Genomic DNA, 18,922 nt, shown 5'->3' on the forward strand with positions numbered 1-18,922 from the left:
TGTAGTAGCCCTTTATGAATAATATATTAATTATTTTCTTGGAGGAGAGTAAAGAAAGCTTCAAAGCTCTCCCCCCAAAAAAGTCTGCCAACATTTCAGTTTAAACGCGCGCATAGGCTGTGCGTTCCTGCGCGCGCCTGTATTTCCTCTCCAATAGTGATGTTTGGTTTTAAATTAACTAAACATGAGAAACGCATTGATAACAGTATACCACAACACATGTCCAATGGTATTCTCCCCTGTCTTACTGCAACCAGAATCCGAGCGTGAAAGCAACTGAACTCCCATCCAAAGTCAACCCCCCCCCCCCCTTCTGTTTTCTTCCTCCAACATGCGTGAAGACTTGAAATGCACATGGAACATCACCTGTGCCAATCAAAACATTTCGGAACAACAACACACATAACATATACAGATAAGACGGTGTGAAAACTTATTTTGGCCAAATATCTGGCGATAGTGAAAGAAATATTACGGTGAGAAATATATGTTCAAGTGTAGCAGGAACACAGCTGAGCTGCTGACTGCTTCAGCATGTGGAATCGCCATTTTGACAGTATGGGATTCCAGTTAAGAGCTGAATGGTGAAAACACCTGCCAAGTCTCCTGGCTGTCACTGTACAGCGCAATGCTTTTGTGCCCTTACAGCTCGTATATCGCAACCTGTCAACACTGAACGATGGCAGACCTATTTAGAAATGACGCTGAGGGGGGGAGAAGGAAGACGGCAAAAAACCCATGAGTGTATATCGTGGGGAAGAAAAAATCAGTGTTGAGGGCAAATCTAATTAAAGTTAGGATGTGAGTGAATGTATGAAGCATGGGACAGTGTCTACGAAGATGTCAGGCTATCGGTGTGACCATAATCTGTCGTGCCCATATTCATCAGTTCGGCGGTGACCAAGTAAAATAGCCGCCCAAATTAAAACGTCTTCAGACACAGGCTACATTATTTTGAGCAGGCTGTCATTTTTTTTAAATGGTAGTCTACTTAGCCTACTCTGCATTAAAGATTGGACTGGTAGAGTCCAATCTTCAACAACATCAAATGGATGAAAATACAAAACGTTGAATGGATCAAATGTAAAATCTTCGCTACACCTATGAAAGTATCGGTGAGTGTAGTGTTTTGATATAGTCTGGAGATAAGTAATAGTAAGGCTTGTCTTATTTTTCTCATTGCGCCCTCTGGTGTCATTTGCTTATTACTGTCGGTAGAGAAGAGTACAAGAGTGTATTTTCTCAGATTCTCAACAACTTCAGATAACGTCAGGAGATTTGATTCACATAATATTTGAAAACCACACATTCATACACATGTATCTGACTCTTGTTGGTTTGCTGTAAAATGACTAATACACGAGTAAAATTAGTGCATTTTATTTTTCTGTTGATGTGGAGATGTAGGCCTATTTCGTGCAGCATTGAAAGCAGTTAAGGGGGCATGCATGGTCCATGGCTTCCTTCATTCAGTACACTCAAGTGTTTGAGCAGTGGGAATCAGATCAAGTGCAGTCCACCGGAAAGGTAAAAGTAAACATTTTCTGGGAGTGCTGCCTCAAACGAAACAGCAGACAAAACAATCATAAGGTTTGTCTGAAAATGAGAAGCAGCCCCCATTTCAACCCCAGTCAACAAACTCACTGACTCAGCTACCCAACAGGGCATCCTTTGAAATGTATGCAAGTCAGCTGATCACCTACTGTAAATTCAACACAGAAGAGAAGACTGCTGGTGGGTTTCCTTCCCTAAAGCATTTGAAGTTTGGTGTTCCGTTGGACCATGTTGAGTAATAACATTTACATTTCAATGTAAAAATAAAGTTTAACATTGTGTTTACAGAACTGGCGATAAACACATAACTGAAAGCAAATAACCGATCAGGACAGATCTTAAGTGCTTTATATTTGAAAAAATATGTAAAATATATAAAAAAAAAACCTCAACTATTCAACTATTTACTGTGCATATACATTGTCTTAAAAACCTAGAAAATAGGCTTTTAACAATGATCTGATCTGAGTCCTGAGCTACCCTGGCCTGAGGCTGACCTGCAGTAGACATGAGGGGATAAGAGAGAGGGTGACCCCAGGCGCCGCTGGTCTTCCTATCGCTGGTGGTGTAATTGTTCTCTTCCTGGCAGTCCTCAGCTGTATCTGTGTAATTGGGGAGGGATCTCCCTCTGATTAAAGCGCTGATTAAAGCGCAGAAAAGCGCTGGGCGATTTCTCGGAATGTCAACATACTCCCAAAGTTTTGTCAAGACATTTTGCCAGTTCAAGTAAACAGGTAGAGAGGTGTTGTTATCTGCTCTGATAGAATGAGTCAAGCTGTTTCTCTTAATTAATCTTGCATTCTACTTAGTGGTTCCATCAAAATATGTGATAGGATCTGGGAAAACCAAACACATGGTGAAATTTCACCAACTCACGATTCTAATACCATCCTAGTAAGACCTACAGGGTATCCAGGGTGTTGCTAGGGGGCGGTATCCAGGATGTTGCTAGGATGGTATCAGAATCTTAAGTTGGTGAAATTTCACCAGAGAAGGTTGAAATGGAGCAGAAATCAAAGATGTTTGATTTCACTATGTGATGGGTTTTTCCAGATCCCCATCACATATAACTGGTTATCAGTAGTGGTTTAGTGTACTTTCCCCAACTTCCCTCCCCCCACTTTTTTGGTATTCTTTTTTAACCAATACATAATCCCCTTGTTACAAAAGCAATGCCATTAGACAGGACCCAGGTCCCATAATCACCATTAAGTTGATATTTTTTGTCATCATTGGTCAATAAATCTCTCTTTTCTGTATAGTAATTGAAGAATCAAGAACTTTTGCACTGTACCTGAACAAAGGTGAAGCACTCCAAAACCACATTACTATTCTCATGGACATTTATTTATTTTGTTTTTTTAGTCAGACAAAAAATCCTGGAAATTTCTTCAGCTCCAGGAGACTGATATGACAGAACATGTGTTCTCAGGTAGGAGAGTCCAGGTGCATTTTGATGGCTGTAAGTAAGTACAAGTCCAGAGCGTATCCTGTTGGCGCGAGTGGCACAGGCACAGGAAGTGCAAACAAGACGCGTGACTGATGAGGCGAGTTTGGGCCAGCAAGCTTCAAGCGCTGCACGCCCCCAAGCCGTCTCGCGCAGTGGATCAAGTCAGCGGAGATTTCCCTCCGAGGCAGTTTGCCACAGCCCCATCCTTCAAAATACAGTCGTAAAAATGTCATCCCCTAGGAAACCTTTCTTGGTGCATATGTCTCTCACACAAGGAAAGCTATGCGCCTGCTTTCGGCTGCCAAACCCTCGGTCTCAATTTTCTTATGTCCTCAATAATTTGCCCAGTTTGCCAAATCTGACGGTTGTACTTGCATTCAACCTCAAAAGGCTACGTTAGGTCAAGTGGGACACTGAAAGGATTATTTACTTTGATTGTTGCTCAACCACCTGTTTCAATAATTTACTTATAGGCCTACTCAACAGGGAGGTGCTGCTCTACTGGCATTGCATTTCAAATGCTCTGTTTCAGAATTCTAAATGTTATGCTGCCACCTTCACAGTATATCATGCACATCCATATTGAGAACCATTAGTGGAAGAAGGGGTTCAGAGAGATGTAAATTGAGGTCAAAGTTCACTATACTGCCCAAAGAGATTTGAAGATGCGATCGAGGGAAAGCTGAGCTATAAGATGCATAAACCTGCACGTCACAGAGGATTCAATTCTCCTTTGACTGACACAAACATGCTCGATTGCTGTAAATACTCTGGGGATGCCTGCTATTGAAGCCACTTTGAACGTTTGTTTAGATCCAGTGACACTGCTGTCATGGACACTTTATTGTAGCACATACACAATCCACATGGGTTAACACAACGGAAGTTCCTGAAGAAAAAGACAAAAATGCTTCCAGTGGAATTGCTTATTCCACTAGCCAAATTTCGTAATTTCGATCTCTTTGTATGTCTGGGCATGTGAAGAAATTGACAATAAAGCAGACTTTGACTTTGACTTTGAAATACATTACACCTGGACTGCATGGTTCCTTTAATGACCCACAAGCCTTCAGTAATCATTCACCTCACATCTATTTGTGGAGTATTAAAGTGCAAGCACACACACACATGTGAATGTTAGAGTGTATGTATGTGTATGTGCTGACAGTTTTTCACAACACAGCACATATGTCAAATCGCACTCTTAGAGAGGGCCTTGAATGACACGTCATGTGTATTTCACCACAAATCCACAAAGGAAACATTTAACTGTCTGACTGTTTTCAAGACATTATCAGTTAAGGCCAATATCCCTTTACAGTCTTGCTCATTCTCCCATGAATTCATGCGCATTCTATTTTAATTTCGGCATGTACGCCTTGGCATGACTGTGTTTTTTGCGGGCTTTTCAATGCCTAAACCATATGCCGTGCATTTGTCTCAGGTCATTGGTAAGCATGAGGAAACTGGCTGGCTGCCATCTCCCAGTGCCCTGTTAACAGGCCATGCTCCGATGGCCCCAAGTCTCCTGGCCCAACGGTCTCCAGCACTAGCACTACTGAACACTCTGTACTTGGGTGGCCATGGAAACGACAGGAGTTGGACCTGGACCAGCGATCGCACTTTGCAGCGTAATCAGATTTGCCTAATGTTTATCTCCACCATAATCACAATGGGTGGAGATGAGATTCTAGGGGGAGAGAGAGAGAAAGAAAGAGAGCAAATGTGCAAAAATGTGTGTGTGTCTCTGTGTTTGTGTGTAAGTGTAGGAGAGAGAGGGAAAACATAAATATTTTCTGCCATGTAATGAAGCATTTGGCTAGCTAGGAGGTGGGACTCAGAATAGCCAGCCGAAAGTGGATATTTTCGTAGCCTACAGCTCCAAACCTGCTTAAAGGAAGAGTGTCACTTCCTGGCACCTGTCGGCCCAGCGTGTCCATCTGTGGGAGAAGGTGCTCGCTCACAGGGCCAGGGTGCTCCTCTAGGGAGGGTCAGGCCACCAGTGCCAACACCCAACCCAACAATACAAGCCCATTTCGCACTTAAAAATGCTTTCTGAGAAATCAGCTTGTCGTTCCTTATCTGTTATTATCAATAGAGTAAAGGCCAAAAATCCATTTCCTGTAATTGTTACTAATTATTTCCATTCTACTTTTCTGCTAAGTGCATGAGAAAATGTATTGACAGTAAAAAGTCAGGTTTATTACAGAAAAAAAAAAACATGTATTCTTGGAAGAGATCTTGGAGGAGATCACTGGGTTGGATCTAGGATGAGTTTATAGTCATTGATGAAGTCAGATACCTTCACCACCCCATTATGCCTGCAAGTTAGGGAGAATATTTTTATCGAACTCTATGAATGTAACCATTTCACCACTACATGAATGGGTGGATAACTTAACTTATCTTGCTAAATGATTCACGTCAAATCCAAATGCAAATGACTTACGTTTGCTGCTGGAGGACTGTCAGTGTCTCCTCCGCCTGTTTTCGGGTGAGCTTGCCAGTCACATGTACCAGGTAGAAATACAGGCACTTGAACATGTTGAATGGAACACAAGCATCGGGTGGCTGGCACTGAGGGTCCGAGTTCAGGATGTAGCAGGCCTGGACCAGTGCTTGTCTGATATTCTGTCAGAACATGAACACCAGTTTGCTTTCTTTCTTCAAGTCAAAATTCCTCTCAGTAGTGATGAATGATAAGGATGAAGGAAACATGCATGTACCTTGATCCAGTGGGTAATTAATTCTAGCCAGAATGACAATGTTTTTTTTTTTGTTAAATTAATATTTACTCATCAAATAGGTCCGGCTTGAGGGTAAGGGGTGTGACATTATAATTCAGTTTAACCCTTTACAACCACAACTTTACAACTCACTTATAGCATTGACATTACTGCTACTTCTTTTTAAAGATGACACACCAAAATTAAAATGTACAATATTCTGGTGCTTTGAACAAAAGCCATTGCCAAGATGAAGGCACCAATGAAAATGTGTCCAAAGTAAATATGACTCTACATGCATAATCAAGGACCAGCCCATACTCACCCCTCCCAGATGGTTGCAGCAGAGAGTGAAGAACTTCATCCACTCCACCGGCTCCCCGAAGCGGCCCAGCGTGAAGGCCTCACTGAGGCAGTTCTCAGCCAGGTTCAGGGACTTCCACGCCAACATGATGTCCTTCTGGCTGACCATTCTTTGCTTGTGGAACTGAATATTTTCAGTAGACACATTGCACATTGTATTACATCACAAACATGTTTAACAGTCAAGGAGGGATAAGGTGACGTTGTAAGGTAGGCCTACCCTTTATTAGTAGTTGTGGCATTGTGGTTGTTCATAATATTATTCACAAAGTTAATAGATAAGGAAAAACCTCAGTAGCTACCCACCTGGGAATGTAGTCCTCTCAAAATTTCTGGAGTGAGATTCCTTACGGCTTGTAACAAATGGTGATCAGATGGCTGGCCTACCGGTAGAGGCTGCCCCTTTACCAGAGCAGTGAAGTACCTGAATATATACATTCTAGCATCATTTCAGGCTTGATATACTTCAAATATTAAAGTGCTTAATAAAACAAATATTATCATAACATTAAAAAAAAAACAGTCTGACAATGCAGTGAAGAAATAGTTACTGACTTGTCTTTCTGAGTGGACTTAAATGTAGCCAAAAGCTATAATTGACTCTAGTCTATTAGGGACTTACTTATGAGACCATTGAAGAAGATCTTCAGGTTGAGTTCGGATCACATCTTTTGTGTACTGCTTCAGAAATTCTGGCAGTGTATCTGGGATGAAGACATCTTCTCTCGACTGAGACATTTATATGTAACCTATATTTGGCAATTTAACAGACTGAAACAAGAGATTGGTACTAAACAGCCGGCCGCAATTTTTCTAAAAGTAACACGTCTTGATTCACGCACAACGCCGAATGAGTGAGTGAGTTTTTCGAATGTTGTTGTATGAGATTGTCAAAATAGAATTTAGAACCTCATGGGCTACATGACGTAGGCCTAGGCTGGGACACTTACCACTAGAGGGCACTGTTTCCCTTCTTTTAGATCTTCATAGTCTGGCTCTGCCAATGGTCTGAATGTTATAGATCTGTAGGTTAGGTTACGTCTATCAGAAAATCATACCAGTCACGTTTTCAATACCAGGCCCATATGAAGCTGACAGCTGTCATACTATGCTAGCCACCTGGGAACTGGATGATTGCCCAGGAACGCTGGATTGATAATAAACTAGCATGAGGAGCTGTAGCTGTCAAAAGTCGACCGGACTGCTGATCTGTGCTTCCAGTGCTCTCCAGACTGCCAACAAGGCTCCGGGTTGGTCTGTTCAATGTCACCATGCTGTGCGCTGTTCAAGTAAAAAGTCATCACGCCCATGGACATTTTCAGATTAACTAACTCATACATTTTTCATTATATGTTATGTCTTAATTTAATTTTCTATGTTATGTGTAGCCTAAATACATTTTCACCCCAACACACACACGGTTCCTTAAGGTTGTGGTAGGTGTAGTGTACATTTGTTGCACCCAGCTCTTCTAGGCTAGGCCTACCATCAGCAAAAAACCAAGGCTAGGCTATAGCCTAAAATTGGGTGTTCATCGTCTGCTATATTTATTTTTTATTGAGCTAGCCTACTCTACCCACACAGCTATTTGGTAAAAAAAAAAGGCAAACAAAAGAGGCGGGAAAGAAAACAAAATGACAATTAGCTAGGCTACTAATTTAATAACATAATAATTTATATAATAAATATAAATAAATGTGTGTATATATATATATATATATATATATATATATATATATATTATATATATATATATTACAAATTGATTATAAACATTTATTATAAACATTTATACACATGTATTATATATTTATTATATACATTATTATTACAAATTGATTATATAACAAATGTATATTATTTGTGAGCCAACTGCCCCATATTTGAATAACTGCAAGCCGTGAATGCAGCAGCGCCTACAACTTCTGTGTAGTGACTGAGGGGGGCGTGGGTTCAGTAGGGAAGGAGGGCGCCGACTCCGAGATTCTCTGCTATTGTTAAGAAAATACGCCCTGCCAGTGCAAACGTAGCCTATTTTCACAACTTTACTGTATTTTCCAACAGTGGTTAGACTATGTATATTGTCTACAACGGGTAGTTTTGAAAAAAACGATGATTTCGTGAGTTAAAAATCTTAGTTTGGCCAGGAAAAGCCACTTAACCTTACATTATGTATATTTCGTGACATCACTCACTGTTAAAGATATCGTTCGAATCCAACCAAGCGAGCGCAAGACTCAGCTTGGCTAATTATTCAAAATGCCGGTGGTTTTCTTTAATTTCATTCACCTATTCTTCTCGGTTGTCCCAACTTACAATTTAGCCTAGGTAAAATGCTATCTTAATTCGGAGCCTCTAAACGGCATCTTCTGTGTCACATGCGCTGATGGTCCTATTGTGGCGCCGGAGCTGCTGAGGGAGGCTGGATTCGAAACAATAGACCGAAACACGGCGCTGTTCATTGTAGGGGCACCAGAAGACGTAGAGCCAGGACTGGAGAACGGAACGGCCACGACCAAGAACTCAAGAACATGGAGATGCCCATGCACTGATCTTTTTTCAGCTTCAACACTATTCACTGGATATATTTCTTTTTACTGATTAGTTCTCAACCTCAAGGAGAAAAAGATGAATTCCGCAGAAGCTGCCGAGGAGGGACCGAATGACTCTGATACGGATGCATTCTTCAAAACAGGTAAGCTAGTAACTAGGCAAATTCTACTCCAGTTTTCAATAAGCGGATTTGGATAGGCTCGACGTATCATAGTAGTGTGTTTAGGTTTTATCACTGTATTGGTAAACGGAGAGGGATCCCAGAGCTGTAAGAGAGTGTTGCTGTGAGCGCAAGCACATAATTAATACCCAGCAATGTATCCTAAAGTAAACCGTCAGATAGACTATACAACATATGGACCAATTGATGTCGACACTGGACAGCATATCTCCCATCTTTTCTCCATCTCCAAACGCAGCTCAAGTTGTTTGAAATAAGGTCTTACCAGCTCTATCTGACCTCTCTCTAATGCATCCTTACATGGGGTAGCACATCGCTTTTGTTTGACAGTTGTGCGTGCTGTGTCACACGGATTTCTACTGAAAACGCTCACGCTTCAACTCTTATATCTTCTAGTAGAAGAAACAAAAAGTTGAAGGATAGCATACAGTCGTTCCACGTCGATACATTTCACCCACAGAGGAACTTTGCGACAATGGAAATTAAACTATGGGTTCAAGAAAGCAATGATGCAGTCTTGTGTGAAATACAAAGCATCTACGTTAGAGGCCACATACATTTGGTTTGTCTCGTTCCCCTATCCCAAACATATAACTTCGGGGAAAGACTATAATTGGCCTGAGGTTATGGCCACCTTGGGTCTCACAAAGTGAAGCCAATTTAGAAATGTGTGAGAACAATCAACTCAGAGTATGGACTTCCCCCTCCTACACAACCTCAGTGTCAATGGATGCTGTTATGCTTTCATCTATAAATTCATTGTATGATTGCTTCAAAGGAATCTTCATTATGTCTTAACCCGTTTTACAGGAGCTCAGCTATATACTTGATCTTTGCAAATTATGGGTGTCGAATAGTAGTCTGTATTCAGTGGAATGGCTGGCCTGTTCACTGGTGTTTAATTGTTTTGAATTTTGAATGAGTTTGACTCTTAATATCAAACACCCACATAGACACATTGACTTTGTTTCATTGCCTTCTTGAATAAAATGCCTGTTCACCTGTTAGGACTGATCTGAAGGCTCCTATCAGAAGTGGGCATTATGTAGCCTCAGAATCAGACCGCACATGCATGTGATGTGATACCAGCACTCCTGCAGTGCCTCTGTCGGTTAGGATGCTAGCAGACACATGCCACCGCGCCTGTGTGTCCTGCACTCTGAGTGTGCGGCGTGAGGACACACCCTGGCACTGACTCTCGCCCGCCTCACCGCACTCCAATCTCACCCTGCTCTCCAGATCCGCTCCTCAGCAGTTTACGCCGCCCGTCAAAATAGCAGCGCACTTTTACAACTTGATCCTGGAGGAAGTGCTGATGAAGGAAGTCATGCCCCACTCCTCTCATCCACCTCCCCCTCCATTCATTCTCTCTCTCTCTCTCTCTCTCTCTCTCTCTCTCTCTTTCTCTCTCTCTCTGTCTGTCTGATGCTGTTTATGATCCCTCCATTACATTTTAGGGTCATGCTGAAATGACAGTGTCAGGAAATGTTTGTGTCTTGGGGGGTGCGGGGGTGGGTTTGTATACTAAAGAGTGCTGTCTTAGCATAAAAACTAGTCTTTGGCTGGGTATGGGCATCTTTTCTAGTGCCGATTGGCACCGGCTGCAGCAGGGAACATAGGGGGGCTGCATCTGTGGTTTTGAGGCATATGCATAGCAGCAAAGTGGGACACGAGCTTGGAGAGGAGCCGGGAGAGCGGGAGAGAGAGACACAGTCAGTCTTTTGTGTCAGGGTCTGTCCTCGGAACCACAGCACGGCTGCCGCCTTCTCCTCTCCTCTTGCTTATGGTCATCTGACGAACGTGAAATGACTCACAGATGGCGGCTCTCGGGCCGAGGCCAGTGGCGAGGAGCATGACTTTGCCGTGGCGGCAGCAGCAGTGGAGACGGGGACATCTGCTCGCATCTGGTCGCAGTCATCGATGGCTGGGCTTGATCCGCCATGGCAGATCTTTCCCTCTGGGTGGGTATAGGAGAGAGAGAGAGAGCCTCCTCCATTACTCCACCCCTCCACCTCCACCTCTATCTCCCCTGGCCTCAGCTGCTCCTGCCCAGCCAGCCCCCCCGATCCTGATCCTACCACCAAACCAAACATCCGTGGGTGTTTTGCCTGGCTGAAGAAAGACATTATGTGGCTGAGCGAGCAGCTATCCATTCACAATGGCCAGCCTGAAAGGACTCTAAAGTGGGTTTTATGTCCGGAGCCCTCGCCGGATACATCCCGCCCCAAGCCTGCTTCTTCACAGCTCAGAGGTAGCTTAACCTCAAACGCAAACTTTAATTCACCCCTGCTTTGTGGAGCGGACTCCAGCCTCTTGGTGTGTGCTCCTCTGGATGAGGACACAGGTCCGCCCCCTGCCCTCCAGCACGGCCTTTTATGTGGGCTAAGTAATCAGAGAGAACAAAAGCCCTCCCATTTCGTCTACCTCTGCGTCTACCTTGTTTTGGGGGCTGTAAGTTAAATATGAGCCGAAGCAATTACAAGGGGGAAGCAATTTGGCCTTGTGTGCCCTCATTTTTTTAACTAGCTGTATTTTAGTGGAGCCTGGTCCATCATCGCCTCAGGTAATAAGGCCAGGAGATTGGCAGAGCCCACCCCATGGATCAATATCCACATCTCCAGCCTTTCAGCCAGCAAGACTCAGCTCTCCCTGAGTGCAACCTACACCATCCGGATCTGAGCAGGCTATTTCTATCTCACCCCACCCCACCCCACCCCACCCACCCCATCCATCTCCCAGCATTTCTGAAGCAGGCCTTTATCACTCTGATTAACTTATTGAACAATGAAGCCTGATGAAGTTGTTGCATACGTCTTTAACGTTTTTGTAAAAGCTCGAAGTCTTTGCTGGTGGTGAAACACATCCACCATTGTGTGGCTCAGCCGTGGGTATTCTGTGGTGATGAGGCTCATCCATAATTAAAGTGCAGAGAGTGTGTTGGTGCCACAGACGCGGAGTGCTTTGGAGTGTGGTGACAGTCTGAAATCTGTGAGGGGCAGCTGGCTGACCCCCATGCCCCCAGGACCTTCATTTTCCACTTCAGTATGTGATAGGACAGACAGCTTTCTCTCTCTCTCTCTCTCTCTCTCTCTCTTTCTGTCTGTCTGTCTCTCTCCCTCTCTCTCTCTCTCTCGCTAGCTAGCTATCTCTGTCTCTCTGTACGCCACGGTCTAAAGGCCTGTGGGGTAAGCCATACAAGCTTTTTGTGATTTATCTTTACCCAACCACTCTTAAAAGACATAAAAAGAATAAAAAATGTAAAGAAAAGGAGAGAGTAGGAGAGAGAGAGAGGGGGAAATTTAGTGACACAAAAAAGTGGCAAAATGAGACAAAGGCACCAAACCAGATGCTCACATTTTTTACTCACATTTTAAAAAAAGATGAAAGAGGAAAGCTCAGCTGTGGGTTTTGGCTCCGCAGATGACACTGTGACCCCGAGCCTGCTGCATATTTGGTCACATGACTTCCTTCAGTAATGAAGGCCTACATGAAAACGCCCCGGGGTAATTAGGTCCCTGGTGTCAAGTGGAGTATTTAAGCAGATGCATGAATGCGAGTCAACCATTTCCCCCCCGAGGTCTCCTTTCTTAGCACATTTAACAATCGCATAAAAATCCGCAAGGATTTCATTTGAGGTCCTCTTGGAACCTGTGCTCAAGCTGGGCCACGGCATATCTCTGATAGTACTGATGGGCTAATGGGCTCTGTCTGAGAGAGCCTTAAGTGCTAATAGCTGAATTCATTCATGCCTTTTTTAGGCGCCTGTTCAGCTCAGCTCAGCTCCAGTCTCATACAGGCCTTGGCTTTCTTCCAGCGTCAGAGTGGGGGTCTCCTCCTCCTCCTTCTCCTCCTCCTCTTGGTCCCACTAAGGACGCTCATAAATGGCGGCTCCACTCCACGCTTGATCGGAAGCGTGGGGGGGAGAACAATGCGGTCTGATGCCCCCACTGTCAGCCGTAACAATGAGCTTGGTGCTGGGCCCTCCCAATTCTCCTCAGTCTCTCTCTCTCTATCTCTCTCTCTTTCTCTCTCTCTCTGGCTGTCTCTCTCGCTCACTCTCTCTTCCTGTGTATCCCTCCTACTCTCTGCAGCAGGCCAAACAGTAGCCCCTGCTAGCCGTGCGTCTGCGCGGATCGGAGCGGCACGATGCTATAATGCGGGGAGAGGCCTGGCAGATGGCTAATTGGCCCGACGTAAACCACCAGGGTAATAGGGAGAGTGAGAGAAGATTTGTGGGGATTATTGAGTCATGATCTGACGTGGACAGAGAGAGAGAGAGAGGGGGAGAAGGAGAACTGGGAGCACAGAGGAAAAAGGGGATGTACCCCCCCCCCCCAACACACACACACACACACACACACACACACACACACACACACACACACACCCTGGTCGGACGGTGGAGTGTGTAACCATATGCTGCGGGGGGCTGAGTGAAAGGAGGGGCTGGCCCAGGAGGGTAATGGAGTCAGATCTTATTAACTGATCCATTCCTTAAAAAAACGAGGCTTTTAGAGAAATTGAGGGGACCCGCTCCCCTGAGGCAAGACATCTGTGTTTATCCTGATAGTGTGTGATAGACAGGGCTTCTCATTGTACATGTTGGCATGTTTATTTGTCAGGCAAATCATATGTAAGTTAAGTATTGTTTTGGTGAAATTTTCTAGAATGTTTTGAGAGGTCTTTTGCAGACACACAATAAGTATTTTCAGGAGATGAAACATCGTCCCTCATCCCCGTCTCTTGCTTGGGATATTTCTGGCATCATACGTGGTGAAAGATATATTGTGGTTATATAGTGCACCTTGCAGGTGACCGTTTAAAATAAATGCAGACCTTTACTCATGGGCAGGCTACTGAATGTGAGGCACAATAAAAAATATGAGAGTCCAACCAGAACACCTGCTTGGCCCCTCCACTCCTGTTTCAAGTGTTCATCTTGAATGGATAGACCCATTACGTGTCTCCATAAAACCCTGTGGCCTTTTTTTTCATCTTTTTTTCACCCGAGTTAATGTAGCGAATCCTTGCAGTGATTGCTGATGGAAAGAATCCTCTTCTGTTGTAAGCCTGGAAAGAGCAGCATGGTAATAACTGCACTGTATTCTCCCTGAATATAGAAAGTGTCTACATGTCTAAATCCAAACAGGACTTTGTTTTCTGTATCTGATTGGATCTAAAGAGATTTGAGGTTCAGGGAAATGTCACATTTGTTTTATGCCAGCAATTAGTCCTATGATGTATTTTATGTGATGGTGTTTGTTGGGGAGGAAATTTGACCACAGTCTTTGTATCATTTGTGCTCTCTAGGCCTTTTGTGTAGGAATAACAATCATTGATTTCCACCCCCAAAAAATCCTTTATTGGGCATATTGGTTGTCAAATGTGATGTCGCAGCCGTGGCTGTTTGGCCCGGCTTGCTCGGCTAGTCGGTGGTAAACTAATTACGGAGGGGTCAAGCGCTGTGGCGGCCCTATGTGAAAGTCCAATTAGCCACTCACAGCATTAATGTGAGGATGATGGGAGGCGGACGGCTCCCAAGTGACGTCCCGATAAAGACCCCCCCAACCCCCGCCACCCCTCACCCCCACCCACCCACCCACCCACACAGGGCTGCACTGTCGTTCCCGTATCTGCCCGCCGATTACACTACCTTCCAATCGACAGCGACGCCCTCCAGAGAGTCCTGAGAGGGGCCGCTGGCTACCGGCAGGACAGGAGCTCACTTTCAGCAGGCTTTTTTTTTTTTCAGGCTTGATTGCTTTGTTGTGGATTTGTCACTGGCTCCCCAGGGGAGAGGCTGGGAGGTCTGTAGCTATCACTCACCAAGACTACCCCGTGTGAGCAACACGGCTTTTGCGGTGTGGACTCCCTGAGGCTGGGACGAGGAGCTCGGGGCAGGAACTCAAGCTCCCGGCGAGGAAAGGAGAGGAAACGAGAGAGATAGAGGAGAGGAGAGGAGCAGAAAGGAGAGGAGAGGAGAGATGAGGAGAGAAGAGGAGTGGAGAGAAGAGAAGCGGAGAGGAGAGGAGAAGAGAAGAGAGAGGAGAGGAGAGGAGAAGAGAGAGGGGAGGAGAGGAGAGGAGAGGAGAAGAGAGGAGAAGAGAAGAGAGAGGGGAGGAGAGGAGAGAAGAGAGAGGGGAGGAGAGGAGAAGAGAAGAGAGAGGGGAGGAGAGGAGAAGAGAAGAGAAGAGAGAGGGGAGGAGAGGAGAAGAGAGGAGAAGAGAAGAGAGAGGGGAGGAGAGGAGAGGAGAGGAGAAGAGAAGAGAGAGGGGAGGAGAGGAGAGGAGAAGAGAAGAGAGAGGGGAGGAGAGGAGAGGAGAAGAGAAGAGAGAGGGGAGGAGAGGAGAGGAGAAGAGAAGAGAGAGGGGAGGAGAGGAGAGGAGAGGAGAAGAGAAGAGAGAGGGGAGGAGAGGAGAGGAGAAGAGAAGAGAGAGGGGAGGAGAGGAGAGGAGAGGAGAAGAGAAGAGAGAGGGGAGGAGAGGAGAGGAGAAGAGAAGAGAGAGGGGAGGAGAGGAGAGGAGAGGAGAAGAGAGAGGGGAGGAGAGGAGAGGAGAGGAGAAGAGAAGAGAGAGGGGAGGAGAGGAGAGGAGAAGAGAAGAGAGAGGGGAGGAGAGGAGAGGAGAGGGGAGGAGAGGAGAAGAGAAGAGAGAGGGGAGGAGAGGAGAGGAGAGGAGAAGAGAAGAGAAGAGAGAGGAGAGGAGAGGAGAAGAGAAGAGAGAGGGGAGGAGAGGAGAGGAGAAGAGAAGAGAGAGGGGAGGAGAGGAGAGGAGAAGAGAAGAGAGAGGGGAGGAGAGGAGAGGAGAGGGGTGGCTCAGGTTTCAGAAGAGAAGCGTCTCATTCAGCTTCATCTGTTCCTGGCAGGAGGCAGAAGCGGCGAAATAGCCATGATATGGAAGTAGAGAAAATTAAATTGGATGTTGAAATAGTTTCAATCGAAGCTTATGTGTCTCCGCTTTTATTATTTTCCATCAGCAGTAGGGGTGAGCAAGAGAGAGAGGGAGAGAGAGAGAAAGAGAGAGAGGGAGAGAGAGAGAGACAGATAAAGAAAGGGAGAATGACTGAAAGATAGAGAGAAAGGGAGGGAGTGAGGCATGATGGGTCCTCTTTCTGGGCGGCCCGTTGAGTGCCCTCCCCTCCCCTACGCCACAGCTCTCAGCAGGGCAGTGGCAGCAGGAGTGACTCAGAGGCTGGCACAAGGTCACATGAGATGGAACAGGAGAGTGCTCATGAATACTTAATCTGCTGTTCCGCTCCGGCCTGTCAACTGGATCCCTGGATTCCTCCACTCGCTCCGTCTGACTGAGAGACAGCAGACTGAAGGCTGGAGTCAGTCTGACCAGAGCGGTTCACAGGCCGCCAGGGAATGGGGAGGCTTTTGTTTCATGCACTGTCCAGGCATTTGCAGTTACAGGGCATGTCATCAATCAGTATTGTGAACTTCAGATTCAGACTCTTTGCCGTGTTGTGCTTGCATTTGGTTATTTATATATTTGTTTAAATATTTATGTTTGTATCTTGCTCTTAGAGGTTTCCATCTGGGATTTTATGTGAAAATCGTGAAGTCTTATGCCTCCTGGTGCTAGGTTCTGTCCAAAGAAAAATGCCATGACGCAGACAATCCATGTGACGTACGGATATAACAACACAACAGGCAACTTTTCACCCAAATTGCTGGGCGAAATCCTAAGACTGTAAAAATAAACAAGCGAGATTCGATACCCGGGGCTGTATTTGCAAATGGCCAGTTAGAAAGCGCAGCTCGGCAGGGCCGGAGAGAGAGATAGAGAGAGAGAGAGAGAGAGTGCTGCGTTCAGCATGCTGCCCACAAGATTGGTCTGGTGTCAACGTGGCCAGAAAAAGCACTGGCCTAAGCCAAATGAGGGGAAGAGGCCGACACTGTCGAAGGAAAGGAAAGCTGCTTGTCTAATGCTTTCTGAGCACCATATTTCACTGGGTCTGAGGCAGGCGAGAACAGGAGAGGAGAGCGAAATGGACCGTGAAAAGTACACCAATGCTAAGAGGTGTCAGTGCTCAATTGGCTCGTTTTTTTTCTGAGCTGTTCCTCCATGTTGAGTCAATGGAAACATCCCTATGTAAGGATTCTGTGTGATGTACTGCCCGACTTAACATGTTTGTGTATGACACGGGTGCCACTCTTATGTCAGTGCACATCTAAACCTATGGATTACCGTGTCCTTTCCGCCAGACAAATAGCGAGGATCATTTCAATCGTGGAAAAAGCAGAAATGACACTTTCATCGCCCCCCTAGTCTGTGCTCTGAAATTCCCTTTATGCGATTGCTTATGTGATTGCTTTTTTTCTCCCTTCCCTCTGCCGGCAGCGCCATGACGTTTCCGAGATTTATGACCTCCACTCTCTCTTTCTCGCTCCCCCTCCTTGCAAGGCAAACACGCTTGGCGTTGGAGCAGCTTCTCAAGCCTAGTGGCGGGCTGCAGTAGGCGGGTCACTTACTGTGCCAGCGGGCCGGACCGCTCCGCAACTCAGGCCCCTGTGTTTTTTGGCCTGGCCGGAGTCCGGCTGATGACTCCTGGAAGGGCTGGCCGTCTGAAACATGATTACGATGAAAGCCCCGCTGACTGCAGCCATTATTAATAGCGGCAACCTCTCCGCGTTGACCCTGGCTGTGTTTTTTAATGTAAAACAACCCTGGCACTAGTGTGTGTGTGTGTGTGTGGGTTTGTGTGATGCCTGGAGGAAGAGGAGGAGGGGTGTGTGTTTGTGTGTGTGTGTGTGTGAGAGAGAGTGTGTGTGTGTTTGTGTGTGTGTGTGTGAGAAAGAGAGTGAATGCATCTGTGTGTGTAAATGAAGGAGGGGGGGGGGCAAGCAAATGCCAGACTTCAGCGCTGGTCTCCATTTGAAAAGGGGGGAGGTTGCTGAAAAGCCGACCGGGAGGACGAAAGGGGAGGGTGCTGCTGTTGGTGGTGGTGGTGGTGGTGGGGTTCTCATTGATATGCGACTTTCTCTCTGCAGGGTCTGTGTTGTGTTTTATTAGCATGTAGGACGAGGACAGAATTCTCCTGGCACTGCTCTCCACACCACACCGCGCGTATAAACAGCCTGTGTTTGAGCTCGGCCCAAGGAAACGCCAGCGCACAGAAACTCCAGCGTGTCTGGTGTAGATTTAGCCGTTTTGTTTGCTGTTGTTGCCGGCCCAGGGCCGAGGCTCCCACAGCATTACGTTTCGATCGGCTTATTTTCGGGGGCCCGCGTGCATGTTTTCGCAGTGAGCGCACAAACTCAAGGCGCTCGTCCCAAAAGGGGTCTTTTTACTGCAGCGCCGAAAAAGTTTATCCAACTCTGTCGACGACAAGGGTCATTGACTTAGTTCAACTGGAATGACTGCGCTAAATGAGTCCCTTGAATGAGACATTCAGGTGCTGTTAGCAGGTTAACTTATGTGTGCCGCATGCTCTGAATTACTTGTCCTCTTCGCAGGGCACCATAAAACACTGGGATGTGTTTGAGGTGGGCTTTAATAATATCGCTGGGTGTATGTCTGGAGGGTAGAGTTACACACACTCAGGGATTACCGGAGGACCCCCACAAGCCCACACTGCCAAGTTCAGCACACTGGAGCTATAATACCAATATATTAGAGATTACTAGGAACATCTGGAAAAGCCATTCAGTCTAAGAGAGAGAGACCTGCTCATCGAAGCCATGAGAAAAAGACTTGTGGGGGCTTTGCCTGGCAAAAGGAAAACATGCCTTCACAGACAATGGGCCTGGTGCCTGGCAAAAGGAAAACATGCCTTCACAGACAATGGGCCTGGTGCCTGGCAAAAGGAAAACATGCCTTCACAGACAATGGGCCTGGTGCCGGCTCTGGTGCCAGTAATAGCTGGCCAAGAGGAAGACGGCAACTTAACTGAGTTAAGATGGATGTGCTGTAGGTCTGAGCAGAGACTCGTTCCAGCACTCAAGCCCTCTCACTCACTTTTTTTCTCTCACTCTCTCTCTCTCTGTCTTACTCTCACTCACTCTCTCTCTCTCTCTCTCTCTCTCTCTCTCTCTCTCAGCACTCAGAGCAAGGTTAGGGCCGCAGGTCGTGCAAAATCAGATGTGCGAAT

At 45.9% G+C, this 18,922-nt stretch overlaps 1 protein-coding gene across 1 annotated transcript in view; it reads left to right on the forward strand.

The window, feature by feature from the left end:
* The first annotated feature begins 8,516 nt into the window (after positions 1 to 8,516).
* kalrna (kalirin RhoGEF kinase a) overlaps positions 8,517 to 18,922 on the forward strand; it is a 150,585-nt gene continuing 140,179 nt past the window's right edge. Inside the window, exon 1 of the mRNA XM_076263576.1 lies at positions 8,517 to 8,788. Within this exon, the coding sequence (XP_076119691.1) occupies positions 8,722 to 8,788 (67 nt within the window). The 5' untranslated portion in view covers positions 8,517 to 8,721. The remainder of the gene's footprint in view (positions 8,789 to 18,922) is intronic.

Source organism: Alosa pseudoharengus, unplaced genomic scaffold, assembly GCF_046254945.1.
Source record: "Alosa pseudoharengus isolate Yale_2024_CS ecotype anadromous, Long Island Sound unplaced genomic scaffold, YU_APseudo_1.1 YU_APseudo_1.1_scf_3, whole genome shotgun sequence".
Lineage (NCBI taxonomy): Eukaryota > Metazoa > Chordata > Actinopteri > Clupeiformes > Clupeidae > Alosa > Alosa pseudoharengus.